At 38.6% G+C, this 23,133-nt stretch overlaps 2 protein-coding genes across 2 annotated transcripts; one reads left to right on the top strand and one right to left on the bottom strand.

Moving 5' to 3' along the window:
- Nucleotides 1-588: 588 nt before the first annotated feature.
- LOC120422619 (RNA-binding protein 5-A-like) lies at nt 589-4,886 on the top strand. The gene is made up of 8 exons (XM_039586115.2): nt 589-789; nt 1,015-1,120; nt 1,269-1,499; nt 1,555-1,726; nt 1,782-1,851; nt 2,148-2,221; nt 2,587-4,587; nt 4,651-4,886. The coding sequence occupies exons 1-8, from the start codon at nt 783-785 to the stop codon at nt 4,768-4,770; spliced, it is 2,781 nt and encodes a 926-aa protein (XP_039442049.1). The 5' UTR covers nt 589-782; the 3' UTR covers nt 4,771-4,886.
- A 10,710-nt stretch (nt 4,887-15,596) lies between these two features.
- LOC120422963 (phosphoglycerate kinase) lies at nt 15,597-17,420 on the bottom strand. Its single transcript, XM_039586555.2, has 3 exons — nt 17,197-17,420; nt 16,775-17,123; nt 15,597-16,641 (listed from the first exon to the last, which is right to left on the bottom strand). Exons 1-3 carry the CDS (start codon nt 17,256-17,258, stop codon nt 15,805-15,807), a joined length of 1,248 nt encoding a protein of 415 aa, XP_039442489.1. The 5' UTR covers nt 17,259-17,420; the 3' UTR covers nt 15,597-15,804.
- Between the last annotated feature and the right edge of the window lie 5,713 nt (nt 17,421-23,133).

Below are 23,133 nucleotides of genomic sequence, written 5' to 3'. Positions count from 1 at the left end.
CGCAGGGCTGTGACAGCTACAGCTCGATCATTGTTAGCATCAGGACACTGTGACGAGGAATTCGTCATTTATGAGTTAAATTATATTTTTTTCACTGGGCCTAGAAAGCCTTATATCATCGCTAATTAACTAAGAAAAACATAATTGAAGAGATGTGTCTCACCCCTCACTTCGGCCCTTTTACATTGTTTTTCTTGATTTAAACTGGATACAAACTGGTGGGTCTCGTGGCGCAGGGGTAGCGGCTTCGGCTGCCGATCCCGATGATGCTATGAGACGCGGGTTCGATTCCCGCCTTATCCACTGAGCTTCTATCGGATGGTGAAGTAAAACGTCGGTCCCGTTTTCTCCTGTCTCGTCAGAGGCGCTGGAGCAGAAATCCCACGTTAGAGGAAGGCCATGCCCCGGGGGGCGTAGTGCCAATAGTTTCGTTTTTACAAACTGAAAAGTGTCAAACTACCGTGGTTTCAGTGTACTTGGCCAATGCATTAATCTAGTACTACACTTCAAAGAGTGATTTTCGACGCATCATCACGTTAGCACGGGGGCGTTCCTTTTCGCATACGTCAAACCGCCATTTTTCTACGCACTTAGGATCGTGTCGGATGGAAGGGTGAAAAATTTAATTCAACTTTTCCTTGGTAATTCGGATTCATTTCCATTGAAAAAGTGTACCACTGCAAAGCGTAGTACGTTCCCCATACGGGACAGTTAAATTCGGACCCCAATCAACCAACAAAACGGCACACTTCCGTGGCCAAGGAGAAGGACCAGGAGCCGACATGGATTGTAAGTCTGCCATCTTTGTTTGGAAAAGTAAAATGAAAATCTTCCAGAACGTTTTTTTTATGCTTTTGAGTACATGTACAAAGGGAACCTGAGTTTACCGAATGGGCAATAATATATTTTGCATGAAATCCAAAACCTTGCACCATTCTGTGCAAAGAAAATCAGTTTGAAAACCAATGTCTAAACCAATTTCTTAATGCTGATTTGCAATGTGATTGTTTATAGTCTCGCCGAGTCCAGAGAGTGACAATAGCAATGGCTACTATAGGAACCGAAACCGCAACCAGCGGGATGACCAACGGGACCAGCGCGGCAACCGTGGACGCTCAAAGTAATTATGAGGCGCGCGCGCTCGCCTTCCGGGGCCATGAGGAAGGAAGAGCAAGACCAACCAACGCGCAGCCAGCGCTCGAAACGCAAACGCATTCTTTTGGGGATGTGTGTGGACCGTACTAATCGGGCGTCTTTTTGCGTTTTAGGGAACGGAACCACTACCAGCGGAACCGGTACAGCCGCAGCAGGTCGCGTTCGTACAGCCGGGAGCGTTACATCAGCGGGAATAGCCGGCGCAGTCCGGAGCGGGATTTGTACCGGGACTTGATCGATCAGGACTATGGCGATAACAGCTCGTACGATAACCGGGATCGCTATCGGCATCGTAGTCGAGACAGGGATCGTCGGTCGTCGAGGGAACGGGATCGCGATCGGCGGTGAGTGATTGATGAAACAGGGGAAGTCAGCGGATGAGAACGTTTCGTTTTGCAGCGGCGATCGCGACAAGTCCAGCAAGCGTGGCGGCTACTCGCCCCAGCCGCCGGACCCGACGGATTTTGACGACAACTACGACAGCGACAACAACCAGGAGTTTTTCTACCAGCAGAAGCCAAACAACAAGATCATTGTGCGCGGGCTGGCCGCCCACATTACGGAGGCCGATGTGAGTTTGCTACTAAGAAGTCGGCTGTTTATTGTTCTAATGCTCTGTTCTACAGATCAACAGCGATCTCATCCAGTGCGGCCTGCAGGCTCTCCACGTGCGGCTGATTCGGCGCAAGAAAACAGGTAATGACCGAGTGGGTTTTTAAGCATTCACGATTCCGTTAGAAATTGTCATTTTTGGTAAGATGAGTTCCCCGGGTAAGTAGAGGAACCACCCTCGCGGCGGCGGAATTTGGCCTGGCTGGCGCGAAAAGGGATAATTTTCGTACAAAAAAAAAAACGCTTAGTGCCGTCCCAACTCTCTCAGTATCACTAGCTGCTGCTCGCAAGGCCCGCCAAAAATTGATATCGTTTGTGTTTTGCTCTTTCTTCTCTTCACCACCTCCTCAACCTCACCGTGACGACCGTGGTATCTCTAGGTGCATCGAGAGGGTTCGCTTTTGTCGAGTTCAGAACTGAAGAGGAAGCAACTCGCTGGATTTGCTACAAACAGGTATCGACCATCACCACCACCACAACCGCTCTGCGTCATCCAAGATCAAGAAGTGCAAATTAAGGGTGGGCTGTGATCCTGGAGGTTGGCGATCGGACTCCGCCCCGCGGAGTTCAACCTGGCAGAGATGTTTGTCGAAAAGTTACAGAAATAACATTCAAGCGACAAGCAACTCTGCAGAGTTGTCAAGCGGGACGAGTCCTACACGACCTCCAGTGATCCCAACCCACTCCGCAAAACTCGACCGCAAGCAGCGAACCAAAGTTGTCGTCGACGCCGTAAAAGGGCTAACGTGTTCGATTGGGGTGGCTCAGTCCCGGACTAATCCGGCCTTTTCTCTCTCTCTTTTTCTCCGCTCTCGCCAGGGAATGCTGATCTTCAACGATCACCGGGCCATCATGCAGTACACGTACTCGCTGCCGGCGGAGATGCGCACCAACAAGCCCCAAACGGACTGGTACTGCGCCAAGTGTGGCGTGTTCAACTTCAAGCGGCGTGAGAACTGCTTCAAGTGCTTCGCGTCGCGCGAGGAAAGCGAAAAGGGCGGCGAGGGAAGCGACGAAATCAGCAGCATCCTCACGAAGAAGATCATGCTGCGCAACCTGGACGTGCTGACGAACGAGGAGAGCGTGCTGTGCGCGATGCAGGAGAAGATCCCCGAGCTGGTGTCGAAGATTAGCAAAATTATGGTCTGCCGGGATCCGCTGACGCAGACGTCGCGGGGCATCTGCTATCTGCACTTTGACAACCTGCTCGACTCGATGAACACGCACAACGCGTTGAAGGCGATCGAGCCGATTCTGAAGATCGACAACCGCGAGGTGCTGATCACGTACTGCATGGACACGGAGAACCGCAACTTGGTCAAGAGTGGCAAGGGCGGCGGAGGTGGAGGAAACCAGGGCAACGGGAACAACTACCAAGATCCGTCCGGGGGAAATCCACCCCCTGGTGCTTACCCCGGAAACTATCAGTACACGATGGCGGACGTTCCGCGGCTGGCAGAGTACAGTGCAGCGGTGTACGCGTCCAACCCGGCCGAGCACGAGCACTACCTGCAGTTTTACACCAACTACTACGTAACGCAGATCTCGCAAGGACAGATGAGCAACTTCCCCACCGAAGCGCAGCTCGGCGAAAATGCCAACTCCGGCGCGGCCGTAGCGCAATCCGCGCTAGCGCGTAAGCAAGGCTCCAAGGGCAAGTCGGACTCAACGGCAACTTCCGGCCCGGCTACCGTTGCCCCCCTGCAAATCCCCAACGGAACCGACGGCAGGCAGTATCCCCCGCCGGACGTGACCCAGTACCAGTACGACGAAACGTCCGGATTCTACTACGACCCCTCAACCGGCCTCTATTACGACTCCAACTCGCAGTACTACTACAACAACGAAACCTGCTCCTACCTTTACTGGGACGCCGAAAACAGCACGTACGTGGCAGCGCCATCCTCTTCAACGACCACCCCTGCCGCGACCATCTCAACCGAACCCCCACCGCCGGAACCACCCGCAGCTACCACCGCCGCCGCAAACGGCGAAAAACCAGAAAAGTCCAAAACCAAGGAGCAACCCCACGACAAGGTCAAGGTCGCCAAAAAGATCGTCAAAGACATGGAAAAGTGGGCCAAACAGCTGAACCAAAAGAAGGACTACAGCGTGCTCCAGCCCCCGGCCAAGGTCGAAGAGGCCACCCTCTACTCCTCCCAGGGCCAAATCACCGTCAAACAACCCGCGGGACCCTCCGGCGGCGGAGGCTACGCCGACGTCGGCTTCTCCCTGCTCGAAAAGAAGCAAAGCACCGCGGCCGTCTCCAACTTCCTCATGACACAGGCCAAGGCACCAACCGCCACGCCCAAAAGCGCCGCCAACACCCTCGTCTCCTCGTACGGTTCCGACTCGGACAACGAAGCCGACGGGGGCGACGGCTTCAGCGAGTCGGACTTTGTCGACTTTGAGAAGCTGACGTGTCTGCTGTGCAAGCGCGCATTCCAGTCGCACGAAATCCTGAACAAGCATTTGAAAATGTCCTCCCTGCACAAGGAGAACATGCAGAAGATGCGCGGACAGGGAGGAGGTGCGGGCGGCGGTGGCGGTGGCGGCGGTGGCATCAACAAGGGCGGCTCGTACCGGGACCGGGCGAAGGAACGGCGGCTCAAGTACGGCGAAGCGGATCCACCGCCGGTCAACAAAAGCAAGGAACGCTTCCAGCGTGAGCTCGAGAAGCAATCGTCGGCACCGACGCCGAACCTGGCGGCCATCCCGATCGGCCAGAACAACGTCGGCAACAAGCTGCTCCAGAAGATGGGCTGGTCCGAGGGGCAGGGCCTGGGTCGGAGTAACCAGGGCAGGACGAACATCATTGAGGTGAGTTTTAACTTTGCTGTGCATATTTTCAAGATTGATTGATTGGTTGATTTTTGAATGCAGACTGAGACGCGGGTACAGAACGCCGGGCTGGGCATCAAGGCGACCAATTACGCGGCAACCGGGGACGATTACAAGACTTATATCAAGAAGATGATGAAGTCGCGGTACGAGCAGGCGTAAACGGGAGGCTTGCTTTCTAACTGTCTTATATTATTGTAGGTTTTATTCTAGTTTCAAGAATATATTGTTGTAGAATTCCAATTTGTAATTAATTAAATAGATAATTTTTATTCATAATAATCACAAATGGGTAGATATTTTTTGTCCGAAAACTCCTTTCAATCATCCCGGGTATCGCTCATCGCTAGACATAGCGTTTTTTCACGCCCAAAATTGCAAATCACATGCAAATTCACGGGACCATTATTACAAAACACACATTTTCGATTATTTCACGGAACCTTAAAATATGTTAATATATCTCGGAATATTTCACTTGATCTACTTGAACATCGAGAACCAGGAAATTGCTCCAAAAAAATGATGTGTGTGTGTGACAGGATTTTTTAGTCTTACGAGAAAATTCAAGTCACACATGAGCAATTCTCTTTGAAATCGGTCTTTTTTTTATTTATTTTTTGTAATGTTTAATCCGGCTGAAGCTTTTTCGGTGCCTTCGGTATGCACCGTATGCCCGAAGAAGCCATTTTGCATCATTAGTTTGTCCATATAATTTCCCATACAAATTTGGCAGCTGTCCATACAAAAATGCTGTATGAAAATTCAAAAATCTTTTGAAAGAATTTTTTTATCCATTTGGTGTCTTCGTCAAAGTTGTAGGACTACAGTGAAAAAAAATGATATACGGTAAAACTATTGTGATTTTTAAATTCACTTTTTGTCACTAAAAGTTGATTTGCAAAAAACACTATTTTTATTATTTTTTTATTTTCTGGTATGTTTTAGGGGACATTAAATGCCAACTTTTCAAAAATTTACAGATCGGGCCTAAAATCTTTTAACCCCTTTTCTTGGGAGGTGCGTATTGGACCTTGATAAAAAAAAAACTCTAGATACAGTATGTAAAAAAAGTATTTACACCCCTTGGGCACTATGCACATTTTGTGATGAAACATGTAAACAATTTAATGTTGACATAAACCTAGTACTACGTTTTGTTCAGAAACTCATGCCGAACATTTTGCTGCAAAAAGCTCATGAAAAGATGTTTTCTATAAAAAGTTATATAACAAATACTATTACAAAAATAAAAAAGGTGCAAAAAAAGTTTGTACACCTTTCGAAAAATTTACATAAATAACGTTATTTGTTGACAAATCACCATAAATCCAGTTTCCCAACTCCAAATAGACATCCTTGACTGATTAAAAAAATAATTTGGATTGAATATAAAGTTTACTAATTACTTAGTATAAAAGTTTATATAACTCTGGAAATTCTATATAAAACTTATCTAAACTTAATTTTGCAAACTTTCAATTTAACTAAATGTCAATATATTACCATAGAATTGCTAAATAAACATTTTGGAGTGGGTATAACACCGTTTTGGGGGTCTTTGTATCGCTAGAATAGATTTTTCGTTGGAATTTCGTACCAACCCGGAATTACGTCGTCGAAAAACCCGCCGGCATCCGAACCGGTCCACAATTCACAAGTTAACCTATGTGGCATCGGAAAGGGCATAAAATTTCCGATCTTTTGATACCCAGACATCTAGGTTTTCTATAAAACCCACGTTTTTAAATACCTAGGCAAAAGCGTTGTTATGGTTTCGTTTGAGCAATCTGCCAAAAATGTATGGAATTTCGTAATTTTTGTTCTCGTGGATCAAACTTACTTTTTGCCCAGGTATTTAAAAACGTAGGTTTTATAGAAAACCTAGATATATGGGTATCAAAAGATCGGAAATTTTATGCCCTTTCCGATGCCACATAGGTTAACTTGTGAATTGTGGACCGGTTCGGATGCCGGCGGGTTTTTCGACGACGTAATTCCGGGTTGGTACGAAATTCCAACGAAAAATCTATTCTATCGATACAAATACCCCCAAAACGGTGTTATACCCACTCCAAAATGTTTATTTAGCAATTATATGGTAATATATTGACATTTAGTTGAATTAAAAGTTTGCAAAATTAAGTTTAGATAAGTTTTATATAGAATTTCCAGAGTTATATAAACTTTTATACTAAGTAGTTAGTAAACTTTATATTCAATCCAAATTCTTTTTTTAATCAGTCAAGGATGCCTATTTGGAGTTGGGAGACTGGATTTATGGTGATTTGTCAACAAATAACATTATTTATGTTAATTTTTCGAAAGGTGTACATACTTTTTTTGCACCTTTTTTATTTTCGTAATAGTATTTGTTATATAACTTTTTATAGAAATCATCTTTTCATGAGCTTTTTGTAGCAAAATGTTCGGCATGAGTTTCTGAACAAAACGTAGTACTAGGTTCCTGTCAAACTTTAAATTTTTTACATGTTTCATCACAAAATGTGCATAGTGCCCAAGGGGTGTAAATACTTTTTTTACATACTGTATAAGCCTAGGATAACAAGTCTACAAACATTCATTGAAATCGGAGAGGGTCGAGTAAAACAGTTCCTGAAAAATTTAGGTTAGGAGCTGGATTAGCTCCAAAATATGACAAAAAATCGATATTTTGATACTTTCGCTCAATTGGGTCCTAAAATGAAGCTTAGATTGCTGAAATTATTGTTTACAGCAGCGATTCTCAACGGGGGTACCGAGCCTACTTGATTTACATGACAGGGGGTACCAGCCTAGAATAAGGTTGAGAATCGCTGGTTTACAGCAATAAAGCTTATTTTTCTGAGTAAAATGACCCTTTGTACGACCACAAAGAGTTTAAAATGGATTTTTAAATCAATTTTGAAAAATTAACTTCGCGGTCCTTCTTGACAGAAAAGCTCCTGAGCAGTTCTCTACGGAATCGGTCTTTTTTCTTTAATTTTAATTTTTGTATTTTTTAATCTGGCTGAAACTTTTTTTGGTGCCTTCAGTATGCCTTTGCATCATTAGTTTGTCCATATAATTTTCCATACAAATTTGGCAGCTCTCCATACAAAAATGATATGTGAAAATTAAAAAATCTGTATCTGAGCAATTCTCGCTGAAACCGTCCCACTAGATGCACATGTTCTCAAATCGTTGCGGCAATGTTCTCATTCGATTCAGCGCACCAAAAAACCATTAAAACAACCTTAGAACCAATGAAAATGTCAGCCGTTAGCCACATGTAAATAAAAACTTGTTTTGAACAATGGATTTTTTCGAAAAAATGCCCTAATTTGAAGAAATGATATCTCCCAAAATACATTACCAAACATCAAAAACTTATATATCGTTGGAAAGGTAATCGCGAGGGCTTTCTATCCCACTTTTATAAACATTTAAAAAAATATTTTTTCAAGGGTAATTTTCAGGATTTTTGGGAACCTTACTCTTAATTTTGAATTTTGACCGTGTTCGCAACCACTTATCGTTGCGAAACCATTTTCATTCGAAAGATTGGACGATTTTGCATAAAATTAACTTGAGAAAAGTAGTGTAATGAAATAGTTTTCGTATAGTTATTAAAGGATGAAAGAAATTGGTCAAATTTCAGTTAAAAATAATCAAAGCTCAGACTTCAGAAATGAGCCATATTTACAGGCAAAACAAAGCAGGATGTACAGGGTGTAGTCCGATTTAGACGAAAATCGAGTTTCTTGTTTGTTTTGATGGTATCAACATCCCCACCAAATTTAAACTTGATCAAAAAATGTTGATTTCAACTATGCACTTTTATGTGCACGATTACAAATAAAGCAGACCTTCCTATAACAAATTCTGTACATAAAATATTACTTCAGTGAAATGTGGCGAATCGAGACTACAGTCTAAGTAAGGACATTAGTTTTCAGAATACTTAAAAGCTTCAAATTTAGAAAATATTTTTTTATGTATGCTTTTACATAAACAAATTAAAAATATGATCTAATGAGTGAAAGCATGGTTGAAATAACTGTCCCTATTCATCCTATATGTCCAGATTTGCCTCAGATGACTGTACATTCGGCTCAAATACAATCCTGCTTTGTTTTGCCTGTAAATATGGCTCGTTTCTGAAGTCTGAGCTTTGATTATCTTTAACTGAAATTTGACCAATTTCTTTCATCCTTTAATAACTATACGAAAACTATTTCATTACACTACTTTTCTCAAGTTAATTTTATGCAAAATCGTCCAATCTTTCGAATGAAAATGGTTTCGCAACGATAAGTGGTTGCGAACACGGTCAAAATTCAAAATTAAGAGTAAGGTTCCCAAAAATCCTGAAAATTACCCTTGAAAAAATATTTTTTTAAATGTTTATAAAAGTGGGATAGAAAGCCCTCGCGATTACCTTTCCAACGATATATAAGTTTTTGATGTTTGGTAATGTATTTTAGGAGATATCATTTCTTCAAATTAGGGCATTTTTTCGAAAAAATCCATTGTTCAAAACAAGTTTTTATTTACAGGTGGCTAACGGCTGACATTTTCATTGGTTCTAAGGTTGTTTTAATGGTTTTTTGGTGCGCTGAATCGAATGAGAACATTGCCGCAACGATTTGAGAACATGTGCATCTAGTGGGACGGTTTCAGCGAGAATTGCTCATCTTTTGAAAGAATTTTTTGATCGATTTGGTGTCTTCGGCAAAGTTGTAGGTATGGATATGGACTAAACTGAAAAAAATGATACACGGTAAAAAAATTTTTGGTGATTTTAAATTTCTCTTTTTGTCACTAAAACTTGATTTGCAAAAAAACACCATTTTTATTTTTTTTTTTGATATGTTTTAGAGGACATAAAATGCTAACTTTTCAGAAATTTTCAAAATGGGCAAAAATCTTTGACCGAGTTATGATTTTTTGAATCAATACAGGATTTAAAAAAAAAATCGAAATATTGGTGGCAAAAATTTTCCAACTTAATTTTTCGATGTAAAACCGAATTTGCAATCAAAAAAATACTTTAGTGAAATTTTAATAAAGTGCACCGTTTTCAAGTTATAACCATTTTTAGGTAACTTTTTTGAAAATAGTCGCAGTTATTCATTTTTTTTTTTAAATTAGTGCCCATGTTTGCCCACCTTTGAAAAAAATATTTTTGAAAAGCCACCACCCTTTTTACAATCTTCTGAAGTTTAGCTAAAATCGTTTTTTTAGCATAACTTTTGAAGTACTTTTCTAAACTTCATAATATTAACTAGGGTCTTGTGGGACCCCAAAACGGATCGAATGAGACCAAAACGGTCCAAATCGGTTCAGCCAGTCCGGAGATAATCGTGTGCATATTTTTCGGTGCACGGACCCACATCCAGACACACGCACAGACATTTGTTCAGAATTTGATTCTGAGTCGACAGGTATACGTGAAGGTGGGTCTACGAGGTCAAATAAAGGAGTTCATTTTTCGAGTGATTTTAAAGCCTTTCCTCATTGAGGTGAGGAAGGCAAAAACAGGAAAATTGATGTTTGCTATGTCTCACCCAAACAACCCACCATTTTCTCATGTCGATATCTCAGCAACTAATGGTCCGATTTACAGTGTCAAAACATGAAACATTCGTGAAATTTTCCGATCCTTTCGAAAAAAAAATATTTTCAAATAATTTAAATCAAGACTAACATTTTAAACGGGCCAAACATTCAATATTACGCCCATCTGAAATGTTATCCTAGATTTAAAATTTTTGAAAATATTTTTTTTTTGAAAAGATCGGAAAATTTCACGAATGTTTTATGTTTTGACATTGTAAATCGGACCATTAGTTGCTGAGATATCGACAATAGAAAATGGTGGGTTGTTTGGGTGAGACTTAGAAAACATCAATTTTCCTGTTTTTTAACCTTTGCATGGCAATATCTCAGCAACTAAGGGTCGTATCAACAATGTTCAAAAAAGCAAAATATAGAGAATTTTCTCAGTTTTTCAAAAATATTTTTTTCAAGGGTGGGCAAACATGGGCACTAATTTAAAAAAAAAAATGAATAACTGCGACTATTTTCAAAAAGTTTACCTGAAAATGGTTATAACTTGAAAACGGTGCACTTCATCAAAAATTCACTAATGTACTTTTTGATTGCAAATTCGGTTTTACATCGAAAAATGAAGTTGGAAAATTTTTGCGACCAATATTTCGTTTTTTTGAAAAAATCTGTATTGATTCAAAAATTCATAACTCGGTCAATGATTTTTTGCCCATTCTGGAAATTTCTGAAAAGTTGGCATTTTATATCCTCTAAAACATATAAAAAAATAAAAAAAATAAAAATAGTGTTTTTTTGCAAATCAAGTTTTAGTGACAAAAAGTGAAATTAAAAAATCTGTATTGATTCAAAAATTCATAACTCGGTCAATGATTTTTTGCCCATTCTGGAAATTTCTGAAAAGTTGGCATTTTATGTCCTCTAAAACATATAAAAAAATAAAAAAAATAAAAATAGTGTTTTTTTGCAAATCAAGTTTTAGTGACAAAAAGTGAAATTAAAAATCACCAAAAAAATTTTTACCGTAAATCCAGTGTAGTTCATATCCATACCTACAACTTTGCCGAAGACACCAAATCGATCAAAAAATTCCTTCAAAAGATACAGATTTTTGAATTTTCATACATCATTTTTGTATGGCCGGCTGCCAAATTTGTATGGAAAATTATATGGACAAACTAATGATGCAAAAGGGGTTCTTTGGGCATACCGAAGGCACCAAAAACTTTCAGCCGGATTAAAAAATACAAAAAAAAAATCGAATGACCGAAATCTCAGAGAATTGCTCTCCAACTAGACAGCTCGTTCCAAGAGGACCATAGTTGAACCATCGAAAAAATGTTGTCCTGTCAAAAAAATGGTTTGCATTACAATAAAAAAAAGTGATCAGAAATGGTTTTTAATCATGTTTTTTACCGTTGTACATAAAAATTGACATAGGGCTTTAGTACCCAATTCTGGCAGATTCAGCGAGCAAAATTACATGAAAAATATTTATAAAGTTGAACTGTTTATGAATTTCGGGCTTCGATTTTAAAAATCGCCTAAAATCAATTTTTCAACAAATTTTTTTTCTTTAAAAAGCATTGGAAAGAAGAACTCTTCAAATTTTAGAAATTCAAGGGTTTGAAGTTTGGCTTGTTTCATGTGACTTTGCCAATGTTCTTAAAAATGTCATTTTTAAGGGGTCAACTTTGGCTGTGTGGGTGTACCCCATTTGGCATAATGGACATTTGGCATAACGGGTTTTCAAGATGGACGTTTGGCATAATGGACGTTTGGCATAATTGGTCCAAGACATCAGGGACGTTTGGCATAATGGACATTTGGCATAATGGACGTTTGGCATAATTCGTTCAAAAACCATCAAGGACGTTTGGCATAATGGACGTTTGGCATAATGGACGTTTGGCATAATGGACGTTTGGCATAATTGACGTTTGGCATGATTATTACTAGCTTGTTTTTTTTTTTGTTAATTATTTGTCATTTTCACGAATGAAAATGTATATTTTTTACCTTTTTTATATTACTTTAAGAGATTATCATTTTATATTTTATATTTTATATTTTATATATTTTTTCCCAATAGTAAATTCTTTCCATTTTGAATAATTCACAATAAATCTTTTCAATGAAATTTTGATATGTTTATTAAATAATTAACATATCTCTTGATAGCTTAAGATTTTTCCCCTTTCAATATAATTAGGAGTAATTTTTTAAATGAAATTTTCCCTTCTTTTATATGAAATTCATGATGAGAAAAACCTCTTCAAATCTTCGACAATTGAGCTTTTATAATGCAATTTTCCCTTCTTTTGATCAAAATTTTACTTGAAGAAGGAAATTTCTAAATAAATTCACATTTTTTCCCTTCTTTTTCGAATTTAATCTAAAGAAACCCTAGAACTGGGCAGCACTCATCCGACACGAGACTAGCGGAAAGATTCACTGACACAGAGAACACAGTTCTACACGACCGAGAGAATTATGCCCTCGAGTCCATTTTCAAGAAAAAGTTCATCCTTCAAAACGAAAAGTGTTCTCTACGGGAACTGAACCAGAGACTAATAATAGACTAACCCAATGACTAAACTGCCTTGGCCACAGCAGCTTGGTGACACAAGAGTAGTTAGATTTCGATGTATAACTCTTGTTGCAGATTTACTGTTTCAATTAATTAATTAAATTAATTGTTTTGCAGGTGTGAGTTGGTATCATTATTCTATCGAGTTTAGCATTGAGCTCTCTATAAATTTTGATGGAATTATACTCTCGATCCTGTATTTTGGGTGAATGGATGTCGATGTTGCTTTTCTTTAAATATTTTGCAATTAAGTTTTTTTTATTCAATTTTCCCATCATTTTTTATATTTAACTTGAAGAAGGGAAATTCTCTTATAGATGTTGTCTTTAAACATTTATATAATTTCTGCACATTTTTCTCTGTTGATTTAATTTTTGCAATAAAGTTGTTTATGGAATTTTCCCTTCTTTTATTTATTCAATACTAATCTTAAAGAAGGGACAACTGCCTAAAAAAAATGCTGATTAAATGTTATTTTTAAGAGAGGTAGGTGAAAAACATAAAAATATTGCGATAGTCAAACATTTAAAGAGTGTCAAAATGTGAATCTTTAAATTTATTTTTCCTTCCATAAGTTGAATTTTCCATCTCGTATGGGCGTGTCCAAATCACCAGGCTCACAGAATTAAGTTGAAAGATACCCTCAGGGCCCGAGGAAGACCACCAGAAATCCCGATGCGAGACGCGTTATCTCAACTAGACCTTGATGTTCTCTATCCGATCTATCAGTTCCTCGTAGATTCCAAAATATCCATTTAGTTTTCTTCCAGTTAGTTTTCCTTCAGTTAGTTTTCCTTTTGTTAGTATAACTCGCCTTCGCACAAAGCCGTCGTTTCTGGATTGCACCGGAAGCAAAGCAAGAACGCCCCAGCAGCTGGACACCGAGTTGCGGCTGAGGACACAAGCAAAGGCCAGCAGAGCCAACCAAGACCCCTACACAATCCCCCTTCCCATCCCACGCCTTGTCTTTAACATCAATCCCTTCCCTACTAACCCCGAGTAGGCCGCGGGTAATCGGCTCCCCTCCCACTAACATTTACACACAAGATCCTCTGTAATTATTAAGTTTTTTGTAATTACAAAAGCCGACTCGGTCCTAACCAGGTCCCAGTACCGAAAAGGACCTAATAAAAAATAATTTTATTAAAAAAAAAAAATAAGTTGAATTTTATATAAATAAATATAAATTTTATAAAAAAATTCATAATCGAAGTTTATTGTCAAATATTCGAAAAGTATTGTTTTTAGAGATTTTCCCTTCTAAAAGTTGAATTTAAAATAAAAGAAGGGAAAATTTCATAAATCATTTGTCAAATATTTAAAGAAAGAAAAAATGTACATCCCTTATTAAGGATGAATATTAAAGAAGAAAAAATTGCATAAAAACAATGAATGCAAAATTTTGAAAAAAAAACAAACTGCACATTTTTTAGAGATTTTACCTTATTTGAGCTTTAAAATAAAAGAAGAGCAAATTGCTTTAAAAAATTTAAATGCATTTCGTTAAATAAGAGCAAAATGTACATACATTCTTTAGGTTGAATTTGATAAAGGAGGGGAAAGGGTAAACAGTATAAATTTTTTATTGCTAAATTTCAAAGACTGGCAAAACTTACATCACTTTGTTAGGTTGAATTTAAAATAAAAGAAGGAATAATTGAATACAAAAAAATAGCTGCAAAATATTTCAAATGAAGACAAATCTCAATATTATATATTTATGAAAAAAATGCATTTTATATTTATGAAAAATTGCATTTTAAAGATTTATTAAGAAAAAAAGGAAAAAAAATTACATCTATTGGGAGAAAATGACAAAGATACTAGATTTCTTGAAAACAAAAATCATTTTTAAAGTAAAGTTATCTGCTTAGTAAAAAGAAAAAAACCTATAAATTATTATTCTTTACAAAAAATAAATACTTATTGAACAAAAAAAAAGCTAGCAAAAATTATGCCAAACGTCCATTATGCAAAACGTCCTTGATGGGTTTTGAACGAATTATGCCAAACGTCCATTATGCCAAATGTCCATTATGCCAAACGTCCTTGATGTCTTGGACCAATTATGCCAAACGTCCATCTTGAAAACCCGTTATGCCAAATGTCCATTATGCCAAATGGGGTACACCCGTATCTACGCATTTTTTTACAATTTAAATGATACTGATGCCATTTTATAGCAAAAAATCAAAAAAGTCACTGTAAAACATGACAAAATTAGATAGGGAAAATGTAATGACAGGAGGTGGTAGAATGGGCCAAAAACTACCAAAAACAAGCATGAACTAATCAAGATAAATGCAAATTAAAATACTAAAAATAAAACAAGAAAAAACATAAAACAAGAGAAGTAATTTTTTTCGTAAAACAAAAGTTGCTCAAAATGGCCTCCTGAACACGGGAAAAATAAAAAAATCGAAAAAAAAATGCAGTAGAGGGTTAAAGTTGTTGTAACTATTGACCATTTAGTCCAAAATATATGTTTCAAAAACGAAAATGTTACTTAACATCATTTTTCTCTTAAAACTTAACCCTTCTTTCTTCAGGACTTCCTGTGTGATGCCAAAAAAATCGCTCATCGAAGCACAAGTCTAGCTAAACATTGTAATAGGGCCTAAGCCGAAGTGTAAACAAAGAGTCTATCCTGCTCGTTCCAAATGTAAACATCAACTGACGTGAGCAGGATAGACTCTTTGTTTACACTTCGGCTTCGGTCCATTTACATTGTTTTGCTTGAAGTTTAAAAACCTATGTATGAAAGGAGCCCGGATGAATTACACCTCTTGTACTCTCAAGTGAAAGCAAGAAAGTTCTCCGATATGCGACGGACTGATAACAATTCGCGTTGTTCATTACGTCACATAATTTATTTCCACTTTTGACCTGATAACAGCATGTACGATTTTATGTTTTTTAAACCTAACATTTTGGGGATGCTCATTTAGACTGACTGTAACTATTATAACGTTAAACGACCAGAATTTCTTCTTTTTCTGTCTGACATGTTGCTGTCTCTACACAACTTAAACGGTAATGATTAGATTAGAAGCAGCTTACGCACTGCTGAGCGCGTCCACACCGGGCAGAACCTTGCCCTCGAGCAGCTCCAGCGAGGCACCGCCACCGGTCGAAACGTGCGACACCTGAGATTCGGTTCCCCACTTGGCGCAGCACGAGGCCGTGTCACCGCCACCGATGATGGACACGGTGCCGGCCTTGGTCGCGGCCACCACTCCGTCCATCAGCGACTTGGTGCCGTTGGCAAAGTTCGGGAACTCAAACACACCGGGCGGTCCGTTCCAGACGATGATCTTGGAGCGAGCGATCGGAGCGGCGAACGCTTCACGGCTCTTCGGTCCAACGTCCAGACCCATGTGGCCGGCTGGGATGCCGGATTCAACGGTGGCCGCCCCGACGGCAGCATCCTCGGCAAACTTGTCCCCAGTGACAAAGTCAACCGGCAAATGCAGCTGAACGTTGTTCTTCTTTGCCTTGTCCACCAGCTTCTGCACAATCTTGGAACCCTCCTCGTCGTACAGCGAACCTCCAATCTCCATGTTGTTCAGCACCTTCAGGAAGGTAAATGCCATGCCGCCACCGATGATCATCTCGTTGACCTTGTCCAGCAAGTTCTCAATCAGCTGAATCTTATCGGCGACCTTGGCTCCGCCCAAAATGGCAAGGAATGGTCGGGGTGGGTTGTCCAGGGCCTGCCCGAAGTAACGCAACTCCTTGTTCAACAGCAGACCAGCTGCACGCTGGGCGTAACCCTCGCCCATCATCGAGCTGTGCGCACGATGAGCCGTTCCGAACGCATCGTTGACGTACACGTCGCCGAGCTTGGCGAGACTCTCGCGGAACACCTTAACCTTGTCCTTATCTGCCTTGACCTGGTGGCGAATCGAAACAACAATAGTGAAACCATGACGTAATATTATGCAATGAGGAAATCACAACACAACAAAAGAGCTCTATTTATAACGGCGCACTTGAAACTGAAAGTGACCCGTGCGGTGCGCTTACCTTGGCTCCCGTGGCGTCAACGCCCTTGCCCTCCTCCTCCAGGTAGAAGCGCACGTTTTCCAGCAGGATAACGGACCCGGTCGCGGGATCCTTGCAGGCAGCCTCGACCTCGGCGCCAACGCAATCGCTCAAGAAGGTCACATCCTTGCCGAGCAGCTTCTTCAACTCATCGGCCACCGGGGCCAACGTGTACTTGAGGTTCTTGTTGCCATCGGGACGACCCAGGTGGGAGGCCAGCACCACCGACTTGGCTCCCTTGTCCAGGGCGTACTTAATACTGTCCAGAGCGGCCACGATACGCTGGCTGGAGGTAATTTTGCCCTCCTTGATTGGGACATTGAAGTCAACGCTAGAAAGTGAAAATGGCTGCTGATAAGAGAAGAATCGAACGACGACGATCCGGAACACTCCGCGAAACTTACCGCATAAAGACGCGCTTTCCCTTCAGGTCCACATTTTCGATGCTCAGCTTGTTGAGGGCCATCGCGCGGCGGATTGTTTGGAGACGAGGAACAACGGCACAGTAGAACGGTAACGACCGGAGAATTGTCCTTCTTGGGCTGGAGAACGTACGACTAGAATCGACCGATCGAACGAACGAACCGCTGTGAGAATGATTTTTTTCTGCAGCCTCGGAAGAAAAACTGTGAGCATTGAATGTCGCGTCAAGGGCAAACTTGGCAGATGGGACGCGAGGGAGAAGAGAGCAAGAGTCGCGGATGGTTGACGGAACGCGAGCGTTGCCAAATGAAGCAAAACAGGTACGAGTACCGTAGAGTGGGGCTAAAAAATTACCTCTGACTCAAGGCGGTTTCAAAAACAGAACAATTCTCTACGAAATCGGTCTTTTTTCTTCAATTTTAATTTTTTTTATTTTTTAATCCAACTGAAACTTTTTTGGTGCCTTCGGTATGCCCAAAGAAGCCATTTTGCATCATTAGTTTGTCCATATAATTTTCCATACAAATTTCGCAGCTGTCCATACAAAAATGATGTATGAAAATTCAAAAATCTGTATCTTTTGAAGGAATTTTTTGATCAATTTGGTGTCTTCGGCAAAGTTGTAGGTATGGATACGGACTACATTGGAAAAAAATGATACACGGTAAAAAAAATTTGGTGATTTTTTTATTTAACTTTTTATTACTAAAATTTGATTTGCAAAAAAACACTATTTTTATTTTTTTTATTTTTTGATATGTTTTAGAGGACATAAAATGCCAACTTTTCAGAAATTTCCAGGTTGTGCAAAAAATCATTGATCGAGTTATAAATTTTTTAATCAATACTGATTTTTTCAAAAAATCGAAATATTGGTCGCAAAATTTTTTCAACTTCATTTTTCAATGTAAAATCAAATTTGCAATCAAAAAGTACTTTACTGAAATTTTGATAAAGTGCACCGTTTTCAAGTTAAATCCATATTTAGGTGACTTTTTTTGAAAATAGTCGCAGTTTTTCATTTTTTTTAATTAGTGCACATGTTTGCACACTTTTGGAAAAAAAATATTTTTGAAAAGCTGAGAATATTTTCTATATTTTGCTTCTTCGAACTTTGTTGATACGACCTTTAGTTGCTGAGATATTGCAATGCAAAGGTTTAAAAACAGGTAAATTGATGTTTTCTAAGTCTCACCCAAACAGCCCACCATTTTTTAATGTCGATATCTCAGCAACTAATGGTCCGATTTTCAATGTTAATATATGAAACATTTGTGAAATTTTCCGATCTTTTCGAAAACATTATTTTCAAAATTTTCAAATCAAGACTAACATTTTAAAAGGGCGTAATATTGAATGTTTGGCCCTCTTCGATTCACATTTATTTTAATTCAAGTTCGTTTCCAAGGATACTAGGTAGATGACACCAGAAAAAAAGCAGCATCTCAATTTTTTTAACTTTCATTTTTTAAAGGGTTAAAATGGATGAAAATAAACATTTTTATGCATGTTTCTATTGTGACATTGTCTCAGGAACACGAATATGATAAAATTATCATGAGAAAATGGGATCTAAGGGGTCCCCCGAGCAAAAATTTACAACCAAAAAATTCACTTAAAGTAAAAGTGTCTATTTAATATGTTAAACTGCCTTACCCAAAACGTTCTCAGTCTCAGATGGTAGTCCCAGATGTCCCCTACAAGCTGCAGGTCGAACCGAGTTGATATCTGGATGGAACACTTTTTTATTTGAGTTTGAAAATTGTGCTATTTTTTTCACTAAAATGCCAATAACTCCCTTTAGATTCAACCAATTGGGATGCTCTACCCTGCATTTTGTTGCAATTTTTAAGCCCTTTCAGATGCAGCCTTTTTGCCCCACTTCCCGTTGACCTAGAGTGCTCATATTTTGGCCAGATGCTAGTTTTATATGTACAAACAACTCCTGAAAATGTCAGGCAGATTGGTGAGGTCGATGCGAGATGGGTATGCTTTGCTCGTGGACTCGCTTTTAAAATGTGTAATGCTGGTAAAAATGGCAAATAACAAACAATTTTACAGTTCAATCTTTAAGCAGGTTGAAAATCCGACAATAATAATTTTTTCGATCAATTTTCAAAGATCGCAAAATTAAATAGAAAATAGATTTTCCGAAAAATTGTGAAGATTTGGAGCTTCGGTATCTTCAGGAGAGTTGTTGCAAATGGAAAGAGACATGTTGCAACTTTTGGTTTGCTTGAAAACTGGATGGTTCAGGATTAGGGTGATTTTCAGAATCTAACTTTCCAGGAATATTTTTGGGATTTTTTTTCGTTTTGTAGAAAGTTGTTGGTCTCGCCTATCCAAGCAACTATGCCGAAGACACCAAAATTGTGTCTCGAAATCTACGCCTTCTACGACCAAATTTAGAGAAAGCATCTGAACGAACCTTCGAGAATCAGTTTTTTTAATCATAGCAGTTCAGGGTAAAATTTTAAAGAAGGTGATGTTTGGGGCACTTATACTGCCGTTCGACGCATAATTGTCCCATGTTCAAAAAAGTGCAACTGAGAAAAACGCGATTGAAATTTTTCGACCGATTTCTGTGTTTCTACGCATAAATGTCCCGTGGGTTCCTATTCGCCCTATGTGTCCCTAATCGCCCCAGTTAGTAGTTTATCGCTCTTATTAGTTATCTTTTTGATAAACAACAGGTAAACAAGACACAATACTTCGTAAAACTAATGAATTCGTGATAGTAATTACTTGGTGGGACAATTATGCGTAGAAGTTTAACGATGGGACAAATAGACTTGGTGTTGTTTTGAATGAGTTTCCGAACAAAGTACCAGATTTTATGTGTTTTTCTTAAAGTACACGTAAAACTAAACTTAAAAATGTCATAAAGTCAAAATCGTCAAAAAATACATGGGACACTTATGCGTAGAATGTACGTATAAATGTCCCATATGCAAAAACAGGAAGCTGAGAAAACGCATTTGAAGTTTGTCCCATCCATAAGGCTACGTGTTAAATTTTCGCGAAAAAACTGGATTTCCTCTTGATTTCTAGAACAAAGTACTGGATGTTATAGGCTCTTTCGAAAGAGCACACAATTTTCAATCAAACTGCATCAATAACTCGAAATCGATGAAAATGCATATGGGACATTTATGCGATCAGGGGCAGTATAGAGCTTTAAAATACAAACATTTTTATTTTTTGATATGCCAATTTGGACTTGAGGGTCTAAAGTTACTGCCATTTTAAGGTCAAAAAGATGCAAATTTAAAACCTAAATATCTTGAAAAAGTGCAGGCCAAATTTAAGCGCGGTTTCTTTCTTTTCTTTTTTTATACTAGAGATATTATCATTCGAAAAAGACTAATTTTCAAGGGAAAATGCACGGGATCACCATAACGAAATTAAAAAAATATCCAACTATTATATGTTTTTCCATGTAATTTTGCCCGCCAAATTGCCAACATATTGATGTTTGGTCATATTTTGAGTTTATATGATAAACTCATGTCACGCGTCAGATTGATTAGAAAAGACTGTCCACATTGTTAAGCTCGACAATCAAAATGAAAAAAAAAAAAATGGAAATTCGAAAATACAAATATTTAAAAATTAACTATTCCAAAATAAAAATATTAAAAAAATCTATTAAAAAAAACAATTTATTTGTTCAAAAACTGAAAAAATGTGCAGGGTAGGGATCATCCATAACTTTAGGGGGGGGGGGGGGGGGGAGGTTGGCTATTGTCCACGCACCATACAAAAAAGTTTTTTTTTGTATGAACAGTTGTCCACGAAGGGGAGGGGGGGGGGGTTTGAGATTTACAAAAAAGTGTCCACGTGGTTTGTGGATGGTCCCGTACTAAAAATATCCAATTTTTGGCTCTTAGCGAATACATTTATCATGACCGAAATCTCATCTACCAACTTTCACTGCCCTTCTTTCCGTCGCAAGATGTTCAGCATCCCTCCTCAACAGACCGTAACCACAAAAGTCGTCACAAAACAAAATTTGCCAATGTTTTTTAAGGGGACGTAATCCGTGGTCGGTTCACAAACCTCCTCACGAGTTCTTTTATTGTGGGTTTCTGAGCAAAAAAAAAAAATCTTCGGCGAGTGTTCGTGAACAACGTAATGAATAGGAGTGATAGAAAGAGAACGAACTTTTGCTGGCAATCACGAGATAAAAGAAGAGTGCTCACAAGCTACAGTAACGGTCGCTATACTTTGTGACTAATTGGACCAGGAATGATCAGGAATGATTTTTTTCTATTACACATTTTGAGCCTTAAAAATATATGCTCTAAATATTTTTTTTAATAAAAATTTAAAAAAAAATGCGCAGATATTAGAACAAAACAAAGATTTAAAAATTCTAAAATCTTGGGATTTGAAAAATTTAAATAAAATTCGTACTATCCGAAGTCCTTGCCAAAATTTCACTCCGGATAATCGTTTTTTTTTTTCATTTTCTTAAAGTATCTTACCAAGGTTGTTAATCGATAGAATTATCGTCGATATTTTAATCGTCTAACGATAACGATATCTGAGCAATTCTCGCTGAAACCGTCCCACTAGATGCACATGTTCTCAAATCGTTACGGCAATGTTCTCATTCGATTCAGCGCACCAAAAAACCATTAAAACAACCTTCGAACCATTGAAAATGTCAGCCGTTAGCCACCTGTAAATAAAAACTTGTATTAAACTATGGATTTTTTCGAAAAAATGCCTTAATTTGGAGAAATGATATCTCCCAAAATACATTACCAAACATCAAAAAGTTATATATCGTTGGAAAGGTAATCGCGAGGGCTTTTTATTGCACTTTGAAAAACACTTCAAAATATATTTTTTCAAGGGTAATTTTAAGGGTTTTTGAGAAACATACTCCTAATTTTGAATTTTGACCGTGTTCGCAACCACTTATCATTACGCAACCCACGGCGTGTTTTCTGGGCAACCTTAAGGAGAAAAAATAGTCATCGCTACTTTCAAAAGTATCTTATAGGAAATTTTCTCAGCTTTCCAATGCTTCTAAGAACAAAATGTTTCATCGGGAAATTTCTGAGATATCTATATTTTAAGTTTATTGTTTAAAAATCCTTAATCATTTATTGGAAACTTTTAAATAACAGTCCAGGAAACTTGTCAAATAATGTGTTTCATGTGTCATTTACTCATCAAAAAGTGTAAAATAATACAAGAAACAACTTTGTAGAAGGTGGCAAACCGCTGAACGTTTTGAAAATTTAGTTTTAACCGAATTTTTGAATGTGTGGGATTTATTCAGAAATTTAAATCATAAAACCGCATTAAAATATTATTTTTACAAGAACAAATAGATTATTACATAATTGTTGTGTACAAATAACACCAGTCTGCTCTGATTCAGCATGGAATTAGCTGATACAACCGAATTTTTTACAGGTTTGAGATTGATAGGGTATTACATGATTTTTATAAATAAATAACATATTTCCTTAATCAAACATTAACCAGTTACATGAATACAAAACATGTTTAATACACGAAATTGAACTGCAAACTACTGTTGCAAGCTTTAGGAGAAATACTTTTCATTAGTATGAAATGATTGTTTTAGTTTTTTTTTGTATTAAGTGATCAAGGAATTAGCAATATTTGAGAAGTTACTAAGACTCTCATTGTGGTTTGGTTGAGCGTTTTAGCAGAATGCATTACTGTGAATACAAACAGACGAGTTGTTCCTTTTAATTCCGCTATATCTTTTAATATCTTGACAGATACGTCGAGAACAGAACACTGATGAAGTCTGCAAGTAGTAGACGAAATACGTATCTGTCAAGATATTAAAATATATAGCGGAATTAAAAGGAACAACTCGTCTCTTTGTATTCACAAGACTCTCATCTTCAATCTCATCTTTAAAAAAAAAA

Source organism: Culex pipiens, chromosome 2, assembly GCF_016801865.2.
Source record: "Culex pipiens pallens isolate TS chromosome 2, TS_CPP_V2, whole genome shotgun sequence".
In the NCBI taxonomy this organism is placed as follows: Eukaryota; Metazoa; Arthropoda; class Insecta; order Diptera; family Culicidae; genus Culex; species Culex pipiens.
This window is presented reverse-complemented; position numbering and strand designations above follow the sequence as displayed.